Source organism: Lontra canadensis, unplaced genomic scaffold, assembly GCF_010015895.1.
Source record: "Lontra canadensis isolate GAN:19392208 unplaced genomic scaffold, GSC_riverotter_1.0 scaffold9, whole genome shotgun sequence".
Classification (NCBI taxonomy): domain Eukaryota; kingdom Metazoa; phylum Chordata; class Mammalia; order Carnivora; family Mustelidae; genus Lontra; species Lontra canadensis.
Window position 1 is genome coordinate 19,591,449 of NW_022631003.1, and position 26,812 is coordinate 19,618,260.

A 26,812-nucleotide genomic window follows, 5' to 3' on the forward strand; every position below is an offset into this window, starting at 1 on the left:
AAGATTAATAAAACTAATAATAAAACAGAATAGTTATAACACTATACAGTAATAAAAGTTATGTGAATATGTGCTCTCTCTGTCTCAAAATGCCTTACTGTCCTGTACTCACCCTTCTTGTGATGACACGAGATGATAAAATGCTTACGTGATGAGATGAAGTGAGGCGATTCATGTAGGCATTGTTATATACTGTTAGGCTACTATTGACCTTTTGACAATGTGTCAAGAGTATCATCTGCTTCTGGACTGCAGCTGACCACTTCTGTACACAGGCGTGCATGCTCATGAATGCACACACACACACACACACACAAACACACACACTAGTGCAAGTAAAATGAGCACATCTGAATAAGATCAGTGGATTGTATCACTGTCAATATCCTGGTTGTGATGTTGTATTGTAGGTTTGCAAGATGTTGCCTTTCGGGGAAGTTGAGTAAAGGTATACACAAGATCCTATATAGGAGCTCAAAGAAAGTTTTAATTAATAAATAAATCCCTGGGACGCCTGGGTGGCTAAGTTGCTTGGACGACTGCCTTCGGCTCAGGTCATGATCCTGGAGTTCCGGGATCGAGTCCCGCATCGGGCTCCCAGCTCCAAGGGGAGTCTGCTTCTCCCTCTGACTTTCTCCTTGCTCATGCTCTCTCTCACTGTCTCTCTCTCAAATAAATAAATAAAATCTTTTTAAATCAATCAATCAATCAATCAATCAATCCCCGTTTCCGCAAATAGCTTCATCAAAAGCTACTGTGTGGAGGCAGGTTCAGCTGGAGAAACTGGTGTTGTGCTGTGCTAAGATCAGCAGTTAGAGCTGCTGAGGGAGCTAGTACTGGCAGTGGAATGAGGGGGAACAGAGCAGTGCCTCAAGTTCAACCCAGCACCGTGAGGTGAGATGAAGATCTGAGAACACTGACTGGCATTTCCAAGGACTCTCTGGGGTAGCACAACTGGGTAGCCCATCATACAGCCTGTTGAAGTATGGGTTGAGGTGTGGGGGGAAGACTGGTTTAAGTTCTAGTACCTCAGAAATCAGTGAAGGTTTGACATCAGTGATAAGAGGCAGGAATGAGGAGGGAAGATGAGCTTTGATGTGGGTGGGTCTATCCTGATCATGCCCAGCATGTGCCCCATTTCCATATTTATTTTGGCATACCTTATGTTGTATCATTGGCTCTGGTACGAAACAGAGTGTGGTTCTCAAAGTGTGGTGGCGCTATCTCTGAAATCCTCAGGATCCTGCTAGGGATTCCCTGAGGACAAAACTATTTTCACAATAATATGAAGACATTTGCCAGTTACTCTCATGCTCTTAGAAATGTACGATGGAGTTTTCCGGAAGCTACACGTTGTAAAAGCAACATAATAAATGCAGAAGCAGATATGAGAGTCCAACTGTTTTCTGTTAAGCCAGACATTGAAAAAACTTATAAAATTTAAGCCAGTGCCACTCTTCTCACTTTTTTGTTTTGGAAATTATAGTTACTTCTTTTAAATATGTTATTTATGTTAAAATGTAACGAGATTATTATTGTTATTTTAAAATAATTTAATAAATATTCCAGAATTTTCTCAGTTTTAATTTTTAATAGATGAATATTGTTATAAACCACATAAACAAAAGCTTTTCGGGGTCCTCAGTAATTTTTGAAAAGGTAAAGGACTCCTAATACCAAAAAGTTTGTGAACCTTTGGTTTGGCAGAAAGTGCCTGACCAAAAGTTGGTATGCTTGAGTTTTAGTCAAGACTTTGCTGTGTGACTATGGACAAGTCATTTAGCGTTTTTAATTTCTTTCTTTCTTTCTTTTTAATTGAGTTTTTCTTACATAAATGCTAATAATTACCCTGAACTACCTGCTACACCTTAAAGAAAAATAAGGTAAGTTTATATAAAAGGCTTTGAAAATAAAATGTCCTATAACATGTTGTGCAACAAAACTGATGTTGAAAGAAAGCATAAAGAACAGGAGTTTCTGGTGTGTACACTGACATTCTATTCACTTTAATTTTTTTCATTTTTGCATCTCCTCCTAACAGGTTCCTTTACATTTTATTTCTGTTTCTCAGTTTTTCAAACAACCATTTAAAAAAGTTTATTAAGTATAGTTGACATACAATGTATTAGTTTCAGATGTACAACATAGTGATTCCACAATTCTGTACATTACTCAAAGCTCACCAGAAGTGTAGTCAACATTTGTCACCATACACATTATTACAATATTATTGACTATATTCCCTATTCTCTACTTTTGATCTCCATGACTTATTTTATAACTGGAAATGTGTACTTCTCAATCCCCTTCATCTATTTCACCCATCCCCCCACCCATGTCCCCTCTGGCAGCCACCAGTTCTCTGTATTTAAGAGATTCCATATGTAAGTGAAATCATATGTTGTCTTCCTCTGTCTGAATTACATCACTTACTGTTATACCCTATAGATCCGTGTTATCACAAATGGCAAGATTTCATTCTTTTTTAGGACAAATATTCCTCTGTGTGTGTGTGTGTGTGTGTGTGTGTGTGTGTGTGTCTTTGTGTCTTCTAGATCTGTATATATTCTTTATCCATTCATCTATTGATGGCCATGTAGGCTGCCTCTATAATTTGGCTATTATGAATGATGCTATGATAAGCATAAGTGTTACATATATCTTTTCAAATTAGTGTTTTCATTTTCTTTGGGTAAATTTTCAGTAGTGGAATTACTGGGTCATATGGTATTTCTATTTTTAATTTTTTGAGGAACCTCCAAACTGTTTTATGCAATGGTTTCACCTATTTACATTCCCACCACGATGCTGAGGGTTCCCTTTTCTCCACATCCTTGCCAACACTTGATGTTTCTTGTCTTTTTAATACTAGTCATTCTGACTGTTGCAAGGGGATTATCTCATTGTGGTTTTGATTTGCATTTCTCTGATGATTAATGATGTTGAGCATCTTTTCCATGTGTCATGAGCCATCCGTATGTCTTTGGGAAAATATCTGTTCAGGTCCTCTACCCATTTTTAAATCAGATTGATTGGGTTTTTCTGGTGTTGTCTAAGTTCTTTATGGATTTTGGGTCTTTATGTATTTTGGGTATTAGCCCCTTCTCAGATATATCTTTGGTAAATATCTTCTCCCATTCACTCGGTTGCCTTTTTGTTTTGTTGATGGTTTTTGTTTTTTGCTGTGTAAAAGCTTTTTAATTTTCATATAGTCTCAGTAGTTTATTTTTGCTTTTGTTTCCCTTGCCCAAGGAGAAATATCTATAAATATGTTGTAAGGCTGAAGTCCAAGAGATAACTATGTTTTCTTTTATGGTTTCAGGTTGCACGCTTAGGTCTTGAATTCATTTTGAGTTTACTTTTGTGTATGGTGTTAAGACAGTGGTCCAGCTTCATCCTTTTGCATGTAGCTGTCCAGTTTTCCCAGCACCATTTATTGAAAAGACTGTCTTTTCCCCATTGTACATTCTTGGCTCCTTTGTTGTAGATTAATTGACCATTTAAGTGTGTCCTGTTCCATTGGTCTGTTTTTGTGCCAGTACCATACCATTTTGATTATTATAGCTTTGTATTATATCATGAAGTGTGGTGTTATGATTTGTTCTGCTTTTTCAAGATTGCTTTGGCTATTCCAGGTCTTTTGTGGTTCCTGTATAATTTTAGGATTATTTGTCCCAGTTCCATGAAAAATGCTATTGGTATTTTAAAAATTATTTTTATTAACATATAATGTATTATTTGCCCCAGGGGTACTGGTCTGTGAATCATCAGGCTTAGACATTTCACAGCACTCACCATAGCACATACCCTCCCCAATGTCCATAACCCAACCACCTTCTCCCTACCCCACCACCCCCCAGCAACCCTCAGTTTGTTTTGTGAGATTGAGTCTCTTATGGTTTGTCTCCCTCCTAATCCCATCTTGTTTCATTTTTCCCTTCTGTACCCCCCAAACTTCCCACCCTACCTCTCAAATTCCTCAGCTATTGGTATTTTTATAGGGATTGCCCTGAATCTGTGGATGCTTTGGGAAGTATGGACATTTTAACGAAACTAATCCATGCACATAGTATATTTTTCCATTAGTTCCATATTCAGTTTATTTCATCAGTATCTTATAGTTTTCAGAGTTTAGGTCTTTCACCTCGTTTAAATTTATACCTAGATATTTTATTCTTTTGGGTGCAATTTTTTTTTAAAGATTTTATTTATTTATTTATTTATTTGAAAGAGAGAGAGAGAGAGAGAGAGCACGAGCAGGGGGAGGGGCAGAGAGAGAGGGAAGCCGACTTCCCTGCTGAACCGGGAGCCTGATGTGGGGCTTGATCCCAGGAACCTGGGATCATGACCTGAGCTGAAGACAGACAGTTAACTGGCTGAGCCACCCAGGCACCCCTTAGGTGCAATTTTAAATGGGATTTTTAAAATTTCTGTTCCTGCTACTTTATTTATAGTATATAGAAGTACAATAGGTTTATGTATATTAGTTTTTATATCCTGAAGATTTATTGGATTCATTTATTAGTGCTTTAAATTTTTATTTATTTATTTGAGAGAGCAAGTATGAGCAGGGAGAAGGGTAGGAGGGAGAGGGAGAAGCAGGCTCCCTGCTCCCTCCCTGACATGGGGCTCAATCCCAGGACCCTGGGATCATGACTGAACTGAGGGCAGACACTTAACTGAGCCACCCAAGCGCCCCTCATTTATTAATTCTAAGGTTTTTGGTGGAGTGTTTAGGGTTTCCTATATATAGCATCACGTCTTCTGCAAATAATGACAGTTTTACTTCTTTCTTACCAATTTAGATGCTTTTCTTTCCCTTGTCGGATTGCTGAAGCTAGGACTTCTAGTACTATGTTTAATAAAAGTGGTGAGAGTGGACATTCTTGTCTTGTTTCTGAATTGAGAGGAAAAGCTTTCAGTTTTTTACCATTGAGTGTGATGTGAGCTGTGTTTCATACTTTATTATGTTGAGGTATGTTGCTATAAACGCATTTTATTGAGAGTTTTTAATCATTAACAGATACTGTATTTGTCAAATACTGTTTCTGAATCTGTTGAGATGATTGTATGGTTTCTATCTTTTCTTTTGTTGATATGATGTATAACATTCACTGATTTCTGAATATTGAACCACCCTTGCATGTGTGGAATAAATCTCACTTGATTGTGGTGAATGATCTTTTAATGTATTGTTGAATTCGGTTTGCTCATATTTTGTTGAGGATTTTTGCATCTGTGCTCATCAGGGATATTGGCCTTTGTTTTTGTTTTTTTTTTTTTATACTGTCTTTGGTTTTGGTAATGGTAATGCTGGCCTGGAAGAATGAATTTATAAGTTTTCCTTCCTCTTCTGTTTTTTGAAATAGTTTGAGAAGAATAGGCTTTCACTCTTTTTAAAATGCTTGATATAATTTATCTGTGAAGCCATCTGGTCCTGGACTTTGGCTGAAAGGAGTTTGTTATTGTTGTTGTTGCTTTTATTACTGATTCAATTTTATAACTAGTAATTGGTTTGTTCAAATTTTCTATTCTTCCTTACTCAGTTTTGGAAGATTGTATGTTTCTAGGAATTTATCCATTTCTTCTAGGTTGTCCAATTTGTTGGCATATAAGTTTTCATAGTTGTCTCTTATAATTCTTTGTATTCTGTGATATCAGTTATTATTTCTTCATTTCTGATTTTGAGTCTTCTCTCTCTTTTTTTTTTTTTCTTGAGGAGTCTTGCCAGAAGTTTATCAATTTTGTTTATCTTTTTAAAGAACCAGTTCTTGGCTTCATTGATCTTTTCTTGTTTTTTAGTCTCAATTTATTTCCACTCTCATCTTTATTATTTGCTTCCTTTTACTAACTTTGGGCTTTGTCATTCTCTTTTTTTTCTAGTTTCTTAAGTGTCAGGTTAGATTGTTTATTTGAGATTTGTCTCGCTTTTTGAAGTAGGCCTGTATCACTATAAGCTTCCGTCTTAGAACTGCTTTTGCTGTGTCACAAAGATTTTGGACCATTTCATTTCATTTGTCTCCATGTATTTTTTTATTTCCTCTTTGATTTATTTATTGACTCATTGGCTATTTAGTGGCATGTTGTTTAGCCTCCATGTGTTTGTATTTTTTCTAGTTCTTTTTTTTAATAGTTTTTTTTTTGTTTTGTTTGTTTGTTTTTTTAAGATTTTATTCATTTGTCAGAGACAGAATGCACAAGCAGGGGGAGCAGCAGGCAGAGGGAAAAGCACGTTCCCTGCTGAGCAAGGAGCCCGATTCAGGACGTGATCCCAGGACTCTAGGATCATGACTTGAGCTGAAGGCAGACTCTTAACAGACCAAGCTACCAGGTGTCCCTCCATTTTTTTTTTCATATAATTGATTTCTAGTTTCATAGCATTGTGGTTGGAAAAGATGCTTGATATGATTTCAGTCTTCTTAGATTTATTAAGACTTGTCTTACAGCCTAATGTGTGGTGTGTCCTGGAGAATGTTTCATATACACCTAAAAAGAATGTGTGTTCTGGGGCCCCTGGGTGGCTCAATCGGTTAAGCGTCGACCCTCAGCTCAAGTCATGATCCCAGGGTCCTGGAATCGAGTCCTGTGTCAGGCTCTTTGCTCAGCGTGGTGTCTGCTTGTCCCTCTCCCTCTGCCCCTCCCTCCTGCTTGTGCTGTCTCTCAATAAGTAAATAAATAAATCTTCGAAGAAAAAAAAAAGAATGCATATTCAGCCATCTTTGGATGGAATGTTTCTGTTAGGTCCATCTGATGTAATGTGTTGTTCAAAGCCATTGTTTCCTTATTGATTTTCTATCTAATTCTGTCTGATTTATCCGTTGATGTAAGTGTGATATTAAAGTCCCCTACTGTTCAGTCTCTTCCTTTATATCTTTTAGTATTTGTTTCATGTATTTAGGTGCTCCAGTGTTGGGTGCATCAATATTTGTAATTGTTATAGCCTCTTAACGGATTGATCCCTTTATTGTTATGTAATGCCCTTCTTTGTCTCTGGCTGCAGCCTTTGTTTTAAAGTCAGATGATCATTACATTATTAAAAGATGTATTAGAACATCTTCCAAAGTTTTCATTCAAGTAGGGATTTATATTCCTGATACATTGAAATAGTTTCTAATGGTCAAGAGCTGTATTCTAGAGAAACCACTTACTATGACTATACTATGCTATGTCACTCTTTTTTTTTTTAAATCTTCATTTCTGTGTGTCTTGAGTTTATCTATGAAATGGGATTAATAATACCTTACTTTCTAGGGAAATTATGATTATGAAAATAATGCATATGAAACACTTTGCCTAGTGCTTGGTATATAAGAGATGCTCCTTCAGTGATGGTTTCTATGACTGTCATTAGCATGTAGCAAAAGATGTAATGTAATGTAGCAAAAGATTAAATTTTAGTCTCCTACCCCATCTTCAGTGACCTTATTAAGTTACTTATAAAACAAATTTATTAATAGTAACTTCCATTTCATTTCATTTTTTATTTTCTGTTTGAAGGGCTATTGAGTGGCCAGACTTCCCCAACAAATACCAAATTGGAGAAACTGGATTCTCAGCAGGTGTTACAGCTCTGCCTCCGATATCAGGATCATCTTCATCAGTGTGCAGAGGCCGTTGCCTTTGATCAGAATGCTTTGGTTAAACGAATCAAAGAGGTAATGTACTGTGGCAAAATAACATCACCTGCTCATTATTGTGATTTCCTCCGACTCCCAACTCCGTTTGTGCTGGGCAGTAGAGCCAGTGATCCAAGCTTTATGGGAAATGGTCATTTTCTGATTTAGTCTTGACATTTGTCCCCGTTGCTTTAGATAGATTGTCTTTCCTAGCAGTAAAATGTAATGATAAAATGTAAAAAAATGTATTGATAAAAAGGAGTAAAATGTAATAAAAAGGAGCTGGACAAATCTGGAATTTGAATCTTGGTTCACCATTTATTTGCTTGGGTAAGTTACTTAAGTTCTCCTGGTCTCAGTTTTCTCATCTGAAAAAGAGTAGTAACCTATCCCAAGGGTTGAACGAAGATTAAATTGCTCAGTAAGTGTTAGCTACTATTAGTATGTAAAATCCTGCCATACTAATCTGCTCTAGCTAACATTTTATCTTTGAATTGACTTTAGCTGTTTCCTGTATGTCATTTATATTTTGTTTTCCAATAGGGTATCAGTTGTTTGAGAGCAGGAGCCTTGATAATCTCTTTCAGTTACTTTTTCACAGTATGAACATATGAAATGCTCAGTGATTTTTATTGGTTGAATGGAAACATTTAGGCCTATTCAATCCACAAGGTTTTTGTGAGGGAAGGAGCAAGATAATTCCTGTGAAAGTACTTCGAAAACTAAAGTGCATGATACAGATGTTTAGTAATTATTGAGAATAATAAGGTACTTCTGTTAAACACTGAAATATATCATTGACTGGGCTGCTGCATGGCACAGCTCTGTGAGCACTAAGGTGTAGTACAAACATTTTCCGAAGTTTTCAGGAAAGAAGAGATTGGATTGAGATTCCTGATACCTCGAAGTAGTATCACATAAAGAAAAGGTCAGGAGCTCTGTTACTGAGAAACCACTCATGTTAATGGCAACTCCTGGAGTTATTTAACAAAACAGTCCTGGTCATTGATTCGGACTTGAGAAGAAGACAGATATGGGGAAACACAGAGAGAGTTGAGAATCACTGCAAATTCATTAACAATTAGTAATAAATGTAGTAAATCCTTAAGATAATTACAGAGTTGTCACTAGGTATATTGATTTGAATTTGCCAACACCTCCAATATTTTACTACTTACCTTTCATAAAATGTATACATATATGCTTCCCTCATGGCTTAAATTCTTTTATTTGGGGGAGCATTCCAAATTGTCATTTCATATTTTCGTAGTGGTTGGCATTATTGTGGTCTTTTAAATATTATAAGCTTATTTTACTGTATTATGATCTACAGAAATTTAAATCTCAAATGTGACTGTGTATCAGAATCTCTTGAGTTTTTCACTTGTTTAAAGACCGAGTTTTCCTTTCCTGCCAGTAGTTCTAGGATGTGGTCTATGAATCATTATTTTAATAAGCTTATCAAATGATACCGATTCCATTCTCCATTACCTGAGATTTGGGAACCACTGGTCTAGAGCACTGTTTTCCAAAATAAATTCTACAGAACTAGTCCCATGTGAAGAAAGTCAGACTTTTTGCTTATTCCGTCACTACCCTTGGAAAGTCACGATGCGTATTAATCTTATTAAAAGTTCTTAGGCCCCCCCCAAAAAAACTATTTGTATATTCTGAGAGTCGTGTGTAGTTTGCTTGACAAGAGGTCATGCTATGAAGGTCTGTATGAGTAAAATATTGACATATTTTTATTGAATCTTCACCTTGTATGCTCATTAGAAAATAAATATTTCAAAAACAAAACAAAAAGTTCTTAGGAATCTTACAGGAAATAAAACTGGTGTTTTTCAAACTTATTTGATCCCAGAACCCTTATCCTAGGTAATTTCTTATAGAAGTAGGTTTTTAAAAGAATATTCTTTGGGAACTGCTTTTGCAGACACAAGACCTTCCCATTTTTTATTATTGTGCTAGAAATTAACAATGATGTTAATTCATAGAAGATTTTAGAACAGTAAATCTATGTCATGATAGTTCTCATCTTCTTTTTGAAAGGTCCTTTAGTCTATTTCTGTTGTTTTGTAGTTTAGGAAAGTGTAAGAAATAAAGATTGAACGACTAGCTCAGCGTCAAAGAGCCGAATATTTTGTAGATTGTCATACTAGGTAGAGCTTCTCATTATACTTCATTTCCAAGACTCTCGAGCAGTATTTCTTGGCCCTGAATGTGTGTTAGAATCACCTGGGAATTTCTGCCTCCAGTATTTAGGATGGAAAATTTTATGCGCACACACAGTGAAGCAGACAAATATTGGGAACCTTCCTGCACTCATTGCCCAGCTGCTGACTACAGCCATCAGTTTGTGTAAGGTCCTATTTTGTGTATGCCCCCCACTCACTCCCTGCCACCTCTCCAACTGATCTATTTTGCAGCAAATCTCAGGCATATAATTTCATTCATAAATACTTAAATATGTGTCTTTCTTAAGAGAGAGCACAAGCAGCATGGGGGCACAGGGGAGAGGGGGAGAGAGAATCTTAAGCAGGCTCTGTGTGGGGCTCAGTCTCATGATAGTGAGATCATGACCTAAGCCAAATCAAGAGTTGGACACTTAGGCTTAACCAACTGAGCCACCCAGACACCCCAAAGTATGTATCTTTAAAAGTGAAGGACTCTTTAAAAAACTTTTCAAAATCTTTACTAGTTTTATACTTAGAAAAAAGTCATAAAAATAATTTAGAGAGTTCCTCTATACCCCTCACACAGCTTCCTTTAAAGTGAGCATTTTACAGACCCTTAGTACAATGATCAAAATTGGGAAATTAATAGCAGTTCCACACTATCAACTAAGCGGAGACCTTATTTGAATTTTACCAGTTTTTCCACTAAGAAAGCCTTTTCCAAAACCCAGCCGTAATTCTGTTGTCATACCTAAAATAATAACACCTTAATTTATCAGTATAGCCAAAGTGCTTTTAAGAAGTAGCTGATGTATAGGTCTCACTCTAAACCAGTTAGACACAAATCTTTGAAGGGTGGTGAGTATGGAAGGGAGGGAGCTAGGCCTTGGTATTTATGAAGGTGCTCTAGGTGATGCTAACATGTAACCAGGGTTGAGAACCAGTGTTCTAGAGCATTCATTTAAAACAAACTGAGTTTAAAATTGTTTGAGAAACTTTGGGGTTCACTTTGAGTGGTCAGTAGTTACCCGGGATTGTTATAGAACAGAGAACACTACTCACAGTACATGGTAGCTCGGTAGTTCTCTGAAGGTGAAGGAGTGAACACTGTTTAGGGTTTTTCATTAGTGACTTGGCATCTCTTTTGGTAAGTGCTAGCAGACTCCTAAAACATACACATCCATCTGTGCTCACTTCTAACCTCAGGGTTGAAATTAGTCACTTCCAAATGAGTAAAGCAGAGGATGTAGTTTTGATATAACACCAACTCTTTAATATTATTCCAGATGTTTCCTGGAAATTTGGTTGCAAGCATGAGGAAGTAACATAATGCTGTATGTGTTGAAAAGTAAGGAACTTAATAACCTTGGAGAATATGTATTAGTGGAAGTGTAGAACCTGGATCAGCCAGAGACTCATAAAGTTACAGGCCTGCAGTCACTTTAAGTTTGGATCAAAGGGAAACATGGCTGTTACTGTTCTGATTCAGATAAAAAAAAATCAGGGAGTTAACTAAGCTTTCCTGTTCCTAAATTTGGATGATGCTCTTGAATGAAAAATCTGGGTTTTACAAATCCATGTGTCTGAGAGAGGAGTAGCTCGAGGTAGTCTTCCTTCCCAGAGAGCCTTGTAATTCACACTGACCACCAGTTTCCTTGGTGGCTCCTGGGGGACCCCTCAGTCAGCCGATCAGCATCACTGAGCAACTGTTGCAGACCTACTCAGTGTGAGGGTTTTTAGGGATTACAGAGAAATGTGACAGAGTGCCTGCTAGCTGAGAGCTTAGTCTAAGTGAGGGAACAAAGATACGCAGGAAAGATACGTGAAAGATATGGCACTATTAATGGAGAGTGTTCCATTGTGCTCCCTAACTGAGGTGCTGTAAGAGTTAAAGATCAGGATGTCCTGGAGCAGGTGAGGCTGAAGCTAACTCTTAAAGGGAAGTCAAAGGGCAAATGAGTGGGAGGGGGGTGGGGGCACTGCTGGCTACAGAAACACCTTGGCAGTCTTAGAAGAAAATTAACTTTGAGGCTTCAGGGGACAATGAAGAAACTAAACTTGTTCAAAAAATTCTACTCTGCATTAAGAACCATAGAACAGGGGCGCCTGGGTGGCTCAGTGGGTTAAGCCTCTGCCTTCAGCTCAGGTCATGATCTCAGGGTCCTGGGATCAAGTCCCGCATCAGGCTCTCTGCTCAGCAGGGAGCCTGCTTCCCTCTCTCTCTGCCTGCCTCTCTGCCTACTTGTGATCTCTCTCTGTCAAATAAATAAAACCTTTAAAAAAAAAAAAAAAGAACCATAGAACAATGGAATTCAAAGGACCTTAGAAACCTTCTGGTCCAGTGCCCTCATTATTTACATGCAGAAAATGAAGCCTAGTAGAGAGGGTAAGAAGGTAATCCAGGGTCACAGAGTGAGGTAGTGGCCAAAATTATGGAATTAAAAGTGGATGAAGATCAAAGGGGGGTTTGGTGTTTTGTTTTGTTTTGTTTTGCAGGTGGTGTACTTGAACATGTTACAGGTTGACAGGGAAGAGACAGAAGAGAAGAGATCGAAGACGAAGGATAGAAAGGGTCTTAGAGTAGCGTCCCTGAGGCAGCAAGAAAGGGTGGGATTTAGAACCCTAGGGCATTTGTTTTGAGAGAACAAGGAGAATTGGAAAAGTTTATAAAAAGAGGGTAACTGGCATAGATCCGCCACCCCCCGAGGAGCGTGGGTATTCTCTCTGAGGAGGGGAGGTCTTTCATTAAGAGTGACCATTGGGTAGGAGTATGGTTGTGAGCACTGGGAAGCACGGAGGGCTCAGCTAAGGAAGGGATAACGTGTATGTCTTGTATGTGTGGGTGCTTCTGCATAGCAGTTCTGCATGTAAGCTCCAGAACCTCGTTGCCTCAGTTCAAATCCTGTTACTGCTTCTGACTAGCTTTGTGACCTTGAACAAGTAACTCAGTTCTTCTGAGCCTCAGTTCTTCTGTTAAATAGAGTAAGAATGGTATCTGCCTCAGAAAGATTTTGGTAAGGGTAAATTAGTTATTCTCTGGGAAGTACTTAGGACTTTGTTTCCATATGGTAAACACCATAGTGTTGGCTCTTGTTGGTAGTTTCAATATAAATAATGGCTAAAGAGAAAAGCCTAACCCTAATGCTATGAATTGGCCTATATGTAGTTTCTTGATACCAGTAGCAGTCTGAATATTGGCTTCTTTTAAGCTGTACTTTCAACAGCCGAAGTGTAATAAAAAACTAAGTAGAGGCAAAACTCAATTTTTAGCCCACTCTGTTTTCTCTCAAGCCCTATATTTCTTTCATGCTACGGGTATGTGATATGTGTAATTTTTTGTAGTTAATTGTTTATTCCACTTTGTGAGTAACAAGCCAGTGCCTGGGAACACGGGTCATGAGAAACATGAAACTGGATGGCAGTGAATGATTAGTCCTTGGCTTCTAGGCTACGGACACATGATTCTTGTCATTTCAGTGATTTTTTTTTTTTTTCTGTGATATCACATTCTTTCTAGTTAAGGTTCAAGTTGCCAGGCAGATACTTTCAGTTTTAGGTCACATCAGCCATTGAAATTTGGGTTATCTGAAAAGTGAAAGGAACATACATCTTCCTAGTGAGGGTGCCTTCCCCAGGGGCAGGGGATTTGGGAGAGGGCAGGTGGCAAATACACAGTCCCAGGAAGACGTAGTTAAGACATTTGGAGCAACTCTTGGCACTGACCTGGATCATGTTTCTGCCTTGCTGTAGTTGCTGTCAAAGGGTAAGTATGTTCCTAGATTGGAATATTTTGTGAACTAAGATGAAAGCACTGGGTTTATTTCGTTACTGTTACTGTGTGCTGGCTCAAAGGCCTTGAGACTAAATTCATGGTGTGATTCTGGTAGTCTGTGGTTTTCATTTTTAGATGTGCTGATAAGCATACTATTCTAGGTAGCATAAACCAATACAAAGCATTGAATGGGAGGTTCAGATGAACAGGTGTAAGAAAGAGTTTTGGTTCTGAGGAAGCTGCATGATTACATGAGATTACAAAGAGACCTTCAAGTTTCTCTGATGCAGCCTTTTCATTGCACAGATAAAAAAAAACAACGTCCTTGAGTTTCTTTGGGATTTGCACAAGATTTTTATTCTAGTTAAAATGCTAAGATATGATAGAAGATCACCAGTTCGCTTTCCTACATTACCATACTACTTACATTCTACTTCTTTGGAATCTTTCATTTTTATTTTAGTTATTCCTTTTTCATGCAGTAGACACTCAACTGGTATTTGAAGAAGTGAGCTCCCAGGCATGGGCCAGCACATAGAGCTGGGCAGGGATTTCTTTCTGTTGGCAGTACTAGAATCTTTAAGACCTAGCTGGAGCCGTTTTCCAAGTATTTTCCCTGACTTCCTATACCATGCTTCCTCCCGTGGGGCTGGGAAAGAGGTTGGTCAAAGTTAAATGAGTCGCTTACAGTGTTCCACCAAGAATCGGTATCTGAGGTGGCATTAGCATTCACTGTGAGCTCCTTCATGGGGATAACTGGCCAGGTGAGGCTGTTCTTTACACCTTGAACTGAATCTCCTTTAAATTTCAGCCTTGTTAGATTCCTGTTGCTGCTTTTAAACATACCCTCACACTGTTTTCTGTTTGCTTGACCTCAAATTATAAAATGGATTGGGGATGTTTACTTAAAACTACAAATTTTGACAAGATCATTGAGATGTTGGGCTTCTTTTTGCTAACGTACTGGGGTATTTAAAAGGAAATTTTGTGCTGCCTTTCTATTTTACAAGTTACTTTGTTGTAAATTTCAGGTTGAGACCTTACAATATAATTATAGTTCTCCCCCATTCCTGTCCTTTGGGCAACCTTTCTTTTTGGTAAGAAATGCAACTGGTCCCTTGGGTGCAGGAAATGCAGATGGGGGATTGGGCTTACCCTGGTTTGTCTGGCTGTAAGGTACACCGTACGGTACTTCCTTGGGCCTGGCCCCACACTTCCTTTACACCAACACTGTCCTGCCAAAAGGCTGAAATCCTGGAAGAGGGCCCAATCTAGTTTATTACTTGCCTCTGGAAATGTAGGCCTGTATTTTTTGGCGAGGCAGGAGCAAAACCCAGTTCTTTGACTGCTCCAAGATTTAACTCCATTCTAATTCTGGATACTGACATATGAGCATGTGTGAACAGCAGCCCTATTTCCCCCCTAGTTTGCTTGCCCTAGACATGCCCCTAGACAGCTGGAGCTGCCAGCTTTTCTAGTACTAGCCGCATGAGCCAGCTACTAGAGCCCCTGTCCCTTTCCATCCCGTAGGTCATTCATTTCCAGTCTGCCGGAGTGGGCAGTGGTAGAGGCCCCTTTAGCTGCCTGTGGAATCAAGAGTAACTGCAGTCTGTAAGCTAGAGGGTAAGCAGTAAAGGCATGTGGGCTAGAAAACTGGAAGTAGGGCTGGGAAAAGCTATTCCCTGTCCTGTATCTCTTTCAGTGAAGAAAAACCAAGGAATTTTAGCAAATGCAAATGTTGCTGCAGTGCTTGAAACAATGCCTGGCATGTGGTAAACATTTAGTAAATGTTTGTTAAATGAAGAACATAATACATTCTTCAGTTACTTCACCGTCTTTATCATAGTGCCTGAGAAGCTTCTTTATTCTGTTAGGGAAAATGTTTGAAGGTTGTATTAGGTAGGGTAGGCTAGATTGCAGCTATAAATAGATGAAGAAATGTGTAATGGCTCAAATGCAACAGAAATCTAGGTCTGTTTCTGGATGTTTCTGGATATTAGCTGGTGACTCTCCTCCCTTGTTCAGGGATTTAGGCTCCTCCCATCTTGTGGCTCCGCCATACCTAACCAAAGACCATGTCCTGATAGCACCAGGTTGGCAGAAGAGGAAGGAGAGTGGAGTAACACAGATGGGAGATTCTGTAAGTGTCACACATCATTGTGGCTGGAACTCAACCACTTGGCCGCAGCTAACTTCAAAGGAGGCTGGGAAAGATCGTCTACATGCATGCCCGGGGCTGTATTACATTTTGAGCTATACTTTGAACATATGTATCATCTTTCAGCTTATATTCCTAAAATGCATCTGTAGCCCAACTTTGAGATTCAGAAGGGCAAAAGTTTATGATGAATTTCACTTGATGTAAGTCCTGTCAGTGAAAACCAGGTGATACTATGAAAACACTTCAGCTTTTCACATTAAGTGAAAAATCAGAGCATAGCATTATACAGTCAATATGATTTCAGCTATGTTAAGTATCTTTTTAAAAAAAGATTCAAAGGAAACATGACCGTTAGTTGTGGTTGCCTGTTAATGATGAGATGATTGGTGGTATTTGTTTTTAGCCTGCTTCATTCTATTTTCTGTACTTTACATATGTCTATCTTGAACATACATTTTTTTCCCCAACTTGGAATACCTCCAACTCTTTTTTTCCCCCCTGTGATGTATGAGTCTTATTAGGGTTCTGTCTCCCTGGGTGCAGAATTTTGACTCACTGAGATAAGAACATGCCTTTCAGAACTTTGTATGCGTGTGCCTTTACATGTCTGCTTCACTTATGAACTCATTCAGCTCTTTGCCAGGCTCTGTTTTAGGTGTTGATGATATATCACTGAACAAAATAGAATTCTTTCCTCATAGAACCTTGTGTGGTTGGGGAAACAGACAATAAAGGTAAAAAAGGTTTTTTTTTTTTTTTTAAAGTGTGTAAGATAAGTGCTGAGAATGAAAATATAAGGCAAGAAAAGGGATTTGAAATGTCAGTGGTATGGAAATTATAGGTAGGGTGGGCCATGAACACCTTTCTAGAAAGGAACTTGTAAGATAAGATATCCTGGCTAGTACAGAGTGAGCCAGGAGACTCTTCCTCAAAACTCTGTCTATACCTAAAATTTATCAAATTTTTAGACAATACCCAAAATTCTTGTCCTTATTAACAATCTGCTGTCATACTTATCTAGATGTTCTGAAGTGGAGACTTACTGGCTATCCTCTGTTGTTAGTTGGGAGAACACTTGCAGATCCATATTTTAAAAATATCACTAATTCTTTCAGTGATTCTAAATCTTTACTAAATTCTAAATCTATACTAAGTCTTTCAACGATTCCCAAAGGATGTTTCTAGGATGTGTTCCTAGAGCATGAGGCAACAGTTAACTTTTCTCTGCCCATATTGATAAACTATATTTTAAAGATTTGTTTATTTAGTTTTGAGAGTGAGCACAAGCGCGACCAAGGTTTAGGGCCAGAGGGAGGCTCCGAGAGGGAGAGAAGCAGACTCCTCACTGAGCACAGAGCCCAACTGGGGCTCAGTCTCATGACCCTGAGATCATGACCTGAACTGAAATCAAGAATTGGATGCTTAACTGACTGAGATACCTGGGTGCCCCGACAAACTATATTTTAATATTGTAAGACTTTAGATGCTATCCTGGCATTATCCACAGTTCATGCTACACATGACTAGAGAGCCTACTGCTTGTCCAAGGTCACATCAAACCATTAGAAATTGCTCCTGTAGAAAGTTACAGTGACCCCGCCCCGCAGCCTAGAGCAGGTGGGATCATGAACAGGAAGGTACTCCGCAGGACCACCAGGACCATGGGAGCTATGTAAGTGAAAAGATTATTTTAGGGAGTGAAAGACCCTTATCTCAAATGCAGTAATACCAGGAGGAAGTGATGCGACTCTGTAGAAGTATGAGTGTGAGTGGTACAATATCAGGAATGATCTCTCCTAACCCTAAGGCCTATCAGCCGTCCTCTTTTCATCCTTGCCAAGACCTGGAGTCTCCCTGTGAGCACTCCCTCCTCTGCCTTTCCATCTCAGAGCAATCTCAATCGTATTTACCCACGTCCACCACATTCCCACTGCCCTCTGATCTCTACTATTGCTCTGTGTCTTCTCCTGTCTTCCCTCCTGCTAGAGTCCGCTCCCTGTCCCCACCGAGTGGATCTGGCAATTCCATCAGTATATGCCAGCGGCCTGTGGATGCAGCACTCCTGGTTTCCCCTGGTCAGAAGGGCTCTCCTGCCTCATTCCTCCCCTTGTGTTTAGGCGGTGTCTGCTGGATGAATGTGTGTATTAAGCTGAGCTGTCACCTCGGCCTTCTGCATGGGTAATGCTGTGGCCCTCACGTGTCCCGGAAGTCATCCAACATAGTGTTTAGGGACACGCCCCGTGGCATTTGCTGAGCTGTGCCAAATTAGTACATTCATATTCTCACGTTTTTCTTCAGATATTGTGTAGAGAATTTTGACAGTAAAATATTTACTTCCACATCACCTGAAAGGTCTGTTCTCTACTTTGAATCAAAAAAGGGACTGTGTTCATGGACGGTTGGGGTGCATACATGGAATTCGCACATGACCCAATTTGACATTGTTTTAGTCCCCTCAGCTCAGCTTTTAAATATTGACTGTGTCACTTAGGTTTATACAGACTTACCTTTATTTCCCTTTAGTCCTGGACACTGGGAAGAGGAGTTGGGGTTAGTGACATGGCTCCCAGATTTTATTCACCATCCACCCGTTCCATCTACCAGCACAACTTCCCCAGATTCTTTCTTGACATAGTAGTAATAGGAGTCCTAATAATGCAGCTGTCACTTTTTACATGTGGACCGTGTGCTGGGTGTGGAAGGGGCATTTTATGTGCTATGTTATCCACGTTGGACAGAAAAAGAAACTGAGGTTCAAAGACCTGAAAGTTAAACCGTTCAGGGTGACCCAGCTGTGAAATGGTAGAGCTGGGACTCAAACCCAGATCTAAGATCCATGCTTTTTCTACTGTTCTACTTTCTTTCTCTTCCATTCCTTATTCTAATACCTTGACTTCCCACCTCCTCTCAATGTTCATGTGCAGTGCTCATACACTTTCCCTAACCTGGGATTCCTTTACAGTATTCATAATTTCATTATATACTTTTACATTTGAAAAGCAATCCTGACAGGGTGCAGCCACACTTAAAAAAAAAAAAAAAAAACCCTGAAGACCCCATATTTACAAATTTAAAATGCCACTCTGCCTTCTTGAGGCTAACTTTCCACACTTTCTCCTGATCTCCCTTGTGAGAAGAAGGCCTTTTCCTGGGTTCTGGGTGTACTGGTAATAGGGATGACAGGGAGAGGTATAAGCAGGGAAGCTGGAGATGAGACCTGTGCTGAGTGGCTTCATGCTCCACCCACTCCCACTCTGGGACTGCAGAAAGCGACTCTAACTAGAGTGGAAGCAGAACAGAGACTTCTCCAGGAGGCAGTGTGTCTGTGTGCCCAAACTACTATCTCATGTAGCCTATAGGGAAGGCTTTCCCAAGGGGAGGGAGAAGCGGTATTTCTGCCCTGAACTTTTATTTTTACCCTGATCTTTTTTTCTTCACTTGCTGCCTTTCAGAGGCCCTCACTAGCCCTTTTCTGAGAGATGGGGAGGGAAGGGGTAATCAGCTGGACTTTTCCTGCTTACTTACTGTTGGAAACTGCCGAAGGCTTTGCGATTTCTCTCTTACTTTTCCTCCTAGGCCTAACACAGAGGGTAAGAAGGCATTAGGGGAAGTTGGTCACTTTATAAAATGACTGTTGGAACAAAGTGATGCAATTCAAATTCCTGAGATCCTGGTATGTCTTAATTCTCTTGAAGGCCCAAATAAAATGTGTTTCTTTTAGGAGACATTTAGATACATTGTTTGAAAGAAGGAAACAGGGTCACTTCAAAATGTCCATTATATGGTAATCAATGCTGTTCAGCCTGCATTGTAATTAACGAAAACATTGGTGACAGTCTGCCCATTGTTTGTTCCTTTCGCAACAGGAAATGACAGACTAATAAGGACCCCGGGAAGGTTTACGTAATTCCAGAAGGAAGTAGAAATTGTGCACAGTTTTGACTGATACGCTTCTAATTGCAAACATAGGCCACCTGAGCAGGTTCCTATTCCAACGGACTTAGACATGTTGGATTTGACTTTGACGTCCATTTAAAACAGATTTGGGGGTTCTTTATGGGTGGAAATGGTGACTTGATAAACTTTCAAGTTACAGTTTTCACACAGTTTAATTCACTTGACAAGGTAGAACTAACTGCGGAAAAGGAAATGTCGCTGGCCAGCCACCATTCCTTGCTGTGGTTGACAGTGAACAGGAAATGTGGAACCCAGCCTGGCTTGGGCAGTCTCTGCTGGGTGGGCTTCCCACTAAGGACTCATTTTCATTTCAGGTTTTGATTTTGGTAGATCTTGTAGATTGAGATTTGCCAGAGAGGAGTTTCTCTTCTTGTCTGATTTATAGATCAAAGGTATGGCATGAGAGTAAATGGCAAAAGTTTACTTTTATAAGCTGTCACTGCGAACTGTTGTGTTCAGAAACAGGATTGCCTCAAAGTGTCCAATTTGTGGTAACTGGTGCCATTTAGGCCATGGTGTAATTAATGAAAACATCTTCCCATTGCGTCCATTGTGCAAGAGGGAGGCATCCGAGAGAAGATTGCCCCAGAGAGCTCCCAAATCCTCTGTGGGAATGATGATCAGGAGGAGGGTCAGAAATCCAAGAAAACACATAGTTGACCCAGAAAAGTTTTTGTGGCAGCCTCGCACACACTAACCTTCATAATCTGAATCCCCAGTAGAGGACAAGTGGTGAAGACGTGGTAGGGATAAAAGATGGAGGGTTGGTCAGAACGGGCCAAACTGGTGGCAAGGGGCACTCAACTCGATTCTTTGAAGTGGAGACGACTACTCATGAGAGGCAAAGACAAAATCAGGTGGTAACTGATGGACGAAAGCTAGAACAACTAAGCCCTAGCACCAGGACCTGAGATTAAAAGAAAGACCTTAAGAAGAAAGTGCCTTCACTTTTGGGAGAATGCAAGCTGGGGCAGCCACTCTGAAAAATGGCATGGAGTTTCCTCAGAAAGTGAAAAACAGAGCTATGCTATGACTTAGCAATCTCACTGCTAGGTATTTACCAAAGAATGTGAAAATACTAATTCAGAGGGATACATGCGCCCTGATGTTTATAGCAACATTATCTACACCAGCCAAATTATGGAAACAGCCCAAGTGTCCATCAACTGATGAACGGATAAAGATGTGATGTATATATAATGGAATATTACTAAGCCATAAAAAAACAATGAAATGCCATTTGCAACAACATGGATGGAGCTAGAGAGTATTATGTTAAGTGAAATAAGTCAGAGAAAGACAAATACCATATGATTTCCCTCATGTAGAATTTAAATAACAAAACAAAAGAGTAAAGGCAGGGGTGAGAAAAAGGCGAAGCAAGAAACAAACTCCTAACATCGAGAACAAACTGATGATAATCAGAGGGGATGTGGGAGGGGTGGGTTGAATGGGTGATGGGGATTAAGGAGGGCACTTGGGGTGAGCACCCCATGTTGTACGTAAGTGCTGAATCACTATATTGTAAGCCTGAAACTAATGTAACACTGTATGTTAACTAACTGGAATTTAAATGAAAACTTAAATTTTATTTAAATTAAAAGAAGAAGGTGCCTCTAGTCAGGAGTGAGATGAATAATGTGCCATTAAGGGGTCAGTTTAAGAACAAACAAGGAAGGTTCTGGGAGATTGCGGAGAGCTCGACTTAAAGGTACCTCTCACTCTATTGTAATGGTGCAGTTCAGTGGTAGTATATTCACAAAGTTGTTCACGTAAAGCTACTGTCTAATTTCAGAATATTTTCATCACCCACGTAAGCTAGTGGTCACTCCCCATCCCTCATTCTCCTATTTCCTGCCAGCAACTAATCTGCCTTCTGACTTTACGGATTGCCTGTTCTGGACATCTCATATACACGGAATCATAAAATATTTGGCCTTTTCTGTGGCCTTTTATGTCTGGCTTCTTTCACTTAACACGCTGTTTTCAAGGCTCATCTCTTGTCACTTAGATCAGTATTGCCTGCCTTTTTGTGGCTCAATCCTATTCCACTGTAGGGATATACATTTTGTGTATCCATTCATCCACGGATGGACATGTGGGTTGTTTCTGCTTTTTGTCTGAACATTGTTGCCGTGAACCTTTGTGTGCGAGTTTTTGCATGCACATCTGTTGTAGTTGCCTTGGGCATTTACCTAGGAGTGAAATTGCTGGAGTCTCTGGTACTTCTGTATTGAACTTTTGGAGAAACTGCCAAACTGTTTTTGAAGCAGTGCACCATTTTACGTCCCCCCCTGGCAGTGCCCGAGGATTTTAGTTTCTCCACATCCTCACTATTGTCTGTCATTTTATTTTCGCCATCTTAGTGAGTGTGAAGTAGTATCTCTTTGTGGTTTTGATTTCCAATTCCCTGATGACTAATGATGTTGAACATCTTTTCATGTACTTCTTGGCCATGTGTTTATCTTTGGAGAAATGAATTTGCAACAGCAAATTCTGCCCTTGGAACTGTACTGATTTATATGGCTATGCTAATGCTCTCTAATCAGGGGAATTGATAGTTTTGGTACTTAGAATTTGTAGAAAGGTGAAGCTTTTTGTAAAACACTGAAGCATTTCCAAAGAAGGATGTCTGTCCAAAGGAAAAACAAAGCTGGGGCTAGATTTGGAATATGGGATGAGGGGCAGCCGGCCCTTGGTTAGCTGCCTCAGCCCTTCATGGCCTCTGCTTCCCACCGCCATAGTCCTAAATTGATCTCCTTGGGAAGCAGGAACTTAAATGTAGAATGAACACAAAGAAAGTGAACTATTTATTGAGACCAAATAAAAGTTGACCTTGACACCTAAGTTAACTGAGAGACATCATTACCTTAAAAACTGAACTGTACTTTTTTTTTTTTTAAGATTTTTTAATTTACTTGACAGACAGCACTAGTAGTCAGAGAGTCAGACAGAGAGAGAGAGGAGGAAGCAGGCTCCCTGCCGAAGCAGAGAGCCCGATGCGGGGCTCAATCCCAGGACCCCGGGATCACGACCTGAGCCGAAGGCAGCGGCTCAACCCACTGAGCCATCCAGGCGCCCCCTGAACTGTACTTTTAAAGGGTGGGAAAGATACATGACTTTTTTTAATGTCTCATTGAGTTCTTAAGCAGTCTTTTTATTTTAAAGATTTTATTTTATTTATTTGAGAGACAGAGCAAGAGAGAGCACAAGTGGGAATGAAAGGGAGAAGCAGGCTTCTCACTGAGCAGGAAGCTGATTTAGGTCTCCATCCCAGGACCCTGCGATCATGACCTGAGCTGAAGGCAGACGCTTAGCTGACTGAGGGATCCAGGCCACCCTTAAGCAGTCTTTTAAAACATTTTTTTTTTTTAAACTTAAGTCACTAAAAGCTGGGGAAACAAGAGTCTGTTGATCATATAAACTTGAATTTTGTTAACTGTGGTACACAATTTACTAATTTTTCTTCTGATCTGTGAAAAAGTCATTAAACTACTTTTGATCTTCTTGCACATAATCTACAATTAAGATTTTAAGAATTTAGAAGATGTACAGTATCTTTTGAAGCTCTTACTGTATTATACATCTAACTTAAAACTATAGGCCTTTTTAGTGTGTACCACTACTTTGAAAAGATTACCCTTACGTTGAAAAGGAAGTTACATTGAGCATCTCAATATCTTACATAAGATGACTGACCTGTGCGAAACCAGGATCAAAGCTTATTTTATCAGGAAATTTTTTTAAAGATTTTATTTTTTCTACACCCAGTGTGGGGCTCGAAACCACAACCCAGGACCAAGAGTTGCACAGTCCACCAACTGAGCAGGCCAGGGTACCCCATCAGGAAATTTTATGAAACAAAATTTTTGAAGGAATGGACTCCTGTTGGAGAAGCTCTCCTGCTTGCTTTCAAAATATTTTTAAAAAATATATATAGATGCATATACATCTATATTTTTTTATACCTGTTTATTTTACCATAAACAGTGGTAGGAGTTACTCATTCTCATGGCAGAACATATAAATCAAAAACACACGGAAGGACTTTTAGGTAAATAATGATTTTAGTTATTATATAGTGTGAAATATTTCTGTCAGGAAACTACAAGATGAGTAATGTGACTCTGTTTTAAGTTTTTCAGTAGCAAGAATTTGGAACAAAAATAAAACAAGTCAGCAAAAAACACAATGGTAAATTGTCATCTGAGTGATTGTGTAAGCCTTGAAGATAGTTAATGTACGAGAGCGATGAGGCAGAACAGTAAGTTCTCCCACCGTTACAACAAAGATATATTGTGTCTATTGGATACCTCAAAATATTTTTTTGCCTGCCCGTATTTACTAAATCTCTTTTTTTAAATCTTTTTTTTTTTAAAGATTTATTTATTTGACAGAGAGAGATCACAAGTAGGCAGAGAGGCAGGCAAAGACAGAGGGGGAAGCAGGCTCCCTGCTGAGCAGAGAGCCCGATGCGGGGCTCGATCCCAGAACCCTGGGATCATGACCTGAGCTGAAGGCAGAGGGTTAACCCACTGAGCCACCCAGTGCCCCTTTACTAAATTTCTTACCCTGTTTTTCCATTTGTCATGAAAAGGAGTTTTTAGACACAGTTTCTATTTCAATTCACATATATGTTATAATTTATGGTGCTCTGTTTTTCTGGGGGCTATTATAGGCTTTTTGTACAAGTTATCTCATTATTCCTCACATCAGCCTTCTGAAATAGGTACTGTCATTATGCCCAATTTAAGTGTGAGGAAGCTAAGGGTCAAACAGGGTAAGTGACTGGTTCAATCACAAAGATAGGGGTGCCTGGCTGGCTTAGTAGAGCCTGAGACTCTTGATCTTGGGCTCATGAGTTGAAGCCCCATGGTGGGCATGGAGATTACTTTAAAAGAAAAAAAAAGTTACAAAGGTAATCAGTCATATGCAGAACCAAGATTTTTTTTTGTCCATGTTTTAGTTTATATTTATTCAGGAGTTATTTCATTATTGGTAAGCTCTTTTTTTTCCCCCATTTTATTTTCAGTGTTAGGAAATTCATTGTTTATGTACCATACCCAGTGCTCCATGCAATACGTGCCCTCCTTAATAGCCACCACCAGGCTCACCCATCACCCCAACCCTCCCCTCCAAAACCTTCAGTTTGTTTCTCAGAGTCCACAGTCTCTCATGGTTTGTCTCTCCCTCCAATTTCCCCTAACTCACTTCTCCTCTCCATCTCCCCATGTCCTCTGTGTTATTCCCTATGCTTCACAAGTAAGTGAAACCATATGATACTTGACTCTATGCTTGACCTACTCCACTCAGCATCTCCTCCAGTCCCGTCCATGTTGATACAAAGGTTGGGTATTCATCCTTTCTGATGGAGGTATAATACTTGATAGTATATATGCACCACCTTCTTTATCCATTCATTCATTGAAGGGCATCTTGGTTCTTTCCATAGTTTGGCGACTGTGGCCATTGCTGCTATGAACATTGGGGTACAAATGGCCCTTCTTTTGACCCCATCTGTATCTTTGGGGTAAAGATCCAGTAGTGCAATTGCAGGGTCATAGGGTAGCTCTATTTTTAATTTCTTGAGGAATCTCCACGCTGTTTTCCAAAGTGGCTGCACCAACTTGCATTCCCACCAACAGTGTAAGAGGGTTCCCCTTACTCCACATCCTCTCCAACACTTGTTGTTTACTGTCTTGTTGATTTTGGCCATTCTAACTGGTGGAAGGTGTTATCTCAGTGTGGTTTTGATCTGAATCTCCCTGATGGCTAGTGATGATGAACATTTTTTCATGTGTCTATTAGCCATTTGTATGTCTTCTTTGGAGAAGTGTCTGTTCATGTCTGCTGCCCATTTTTTGACGTGATTATCTGTTTTTTCTGAGTGTTGAGTTTGAGGAGTTCTTTATAGATCTTGGATATCAGCCCTTTGTAGTATCATTTGTGAATATCTTCTCCCATTCTGTGGGTTGCCTCTTTGTTATGTTGACTGTTTACTTTGCTGTGCAGAAGTTTTTGATCTTGATGAAGTCCCAAAAGTTCATTTTCGCTTTTATTTCCTTTGCCTTTGGAGACGTATCTTGAAAGAAGTTGCTGTGGCCCGGGATTTTGACCCAGTTCTGACACCACTGTCTTCATCTGCAAGCTGTATGTAGTTTGTTATGAATCTCGAATGATTACTCAGCCTCACCTTAATTTTTTGTTTATTGTGTTGCTTCCATAGAAGGCTGGTCATCTCAGAGTGACTCTCACTCAGTTTGAGCTTAGGAATGCCTTCAGATATCTACATAGGTCATTTGGAGGGTCTGAACAGTAAGTTCACAGCTGAGGTAAAAACCTAAACCTCTGGCTAAACCTTTGGGAAGTGGACTACTGAGAATTTAAGCCAGTGGGTCTGAAAGCAATGGAGTCTGCCACTCCAGCTCAGTCAAGACAGAAGTTTCCATGAAACAGGTCTCCCTGAGGTTTGATGTGCAGTGTTATGAATAGCCACTTCTCATTTGGCAGCAGTAAATATTTAGAGACAAGGAATGGGATTTAGGATAGTCTTGGACATGAGCTAGAAGCCTCCAGAGTGATTTAAGAACTGACTAGAATATTTTCCCTGCCACACTGTGTCAGAGCTTCAGCAAGGGAGTTCTACTGAGACAACTGTTTGGTTAGCATCTAGTCACTCTTTTTGTTCCTGTTCCTTTTTTTTTTTTTTTTAAGATTTTAAGTAATCTCTACATTCAATGTGGGGCCTAAACTCACAACCCTGAGATCAAGAGTTGCATGTTCAACTGAGACCGCAGAGCAGCCCAATTTTCCCCTTGAACTGTAGTCCAGTTTATTTAATAGTGCCCATAGGTGCAATCCTCAGACAAGTTTTATATACTTTGTTGTATATACAGACAAGTTGTGTATACTTTGAATTCTTTGTCCCAAGAGGGTCAGATTCCATGTCCAGATGATCTCCTGGAGGATTCTTCACTGACCCCTTCTCCCCTACCTTTCTTTTTAATAAACTCAGTTCATATTCAAATAATCAATTGGAGGCTTACTTTCCTGGAGGGGGTCTTAATTCTCCTTTTAACTATCTTAAAAGCTGTTTTTTTCCCTTTAGAAAATCACTTAGTGTTTTATT

The 26,812-nt window shown here is 39.6% G+C and overlaps 1 protein-coding gene across 2 annotated transcripts in view; it reads left to right on the top strand.

Annotated features, from left to right (window-relative positions):
- BORCS5 (BLOC-1 related complex subunit 5) overlaps positions 1-26,812 on the top strand; it is a 98,682-nt gene that overhangs the window by 65,557 nt on the left and 6,313 nt on the right. For both annotated transcript variants that reach the window (XM_032855024.1, XM_032855023.1), the window contains exon 3: positions 7,498-7,655. In XM_032855024.1, the coding sequence (XP_032710915.1) occupies positions 7,498-7,655 (158 nt within the window). The remainder of the gene's footprint in view (positions 1-7,497; positions 7,656-26,812) is intronic.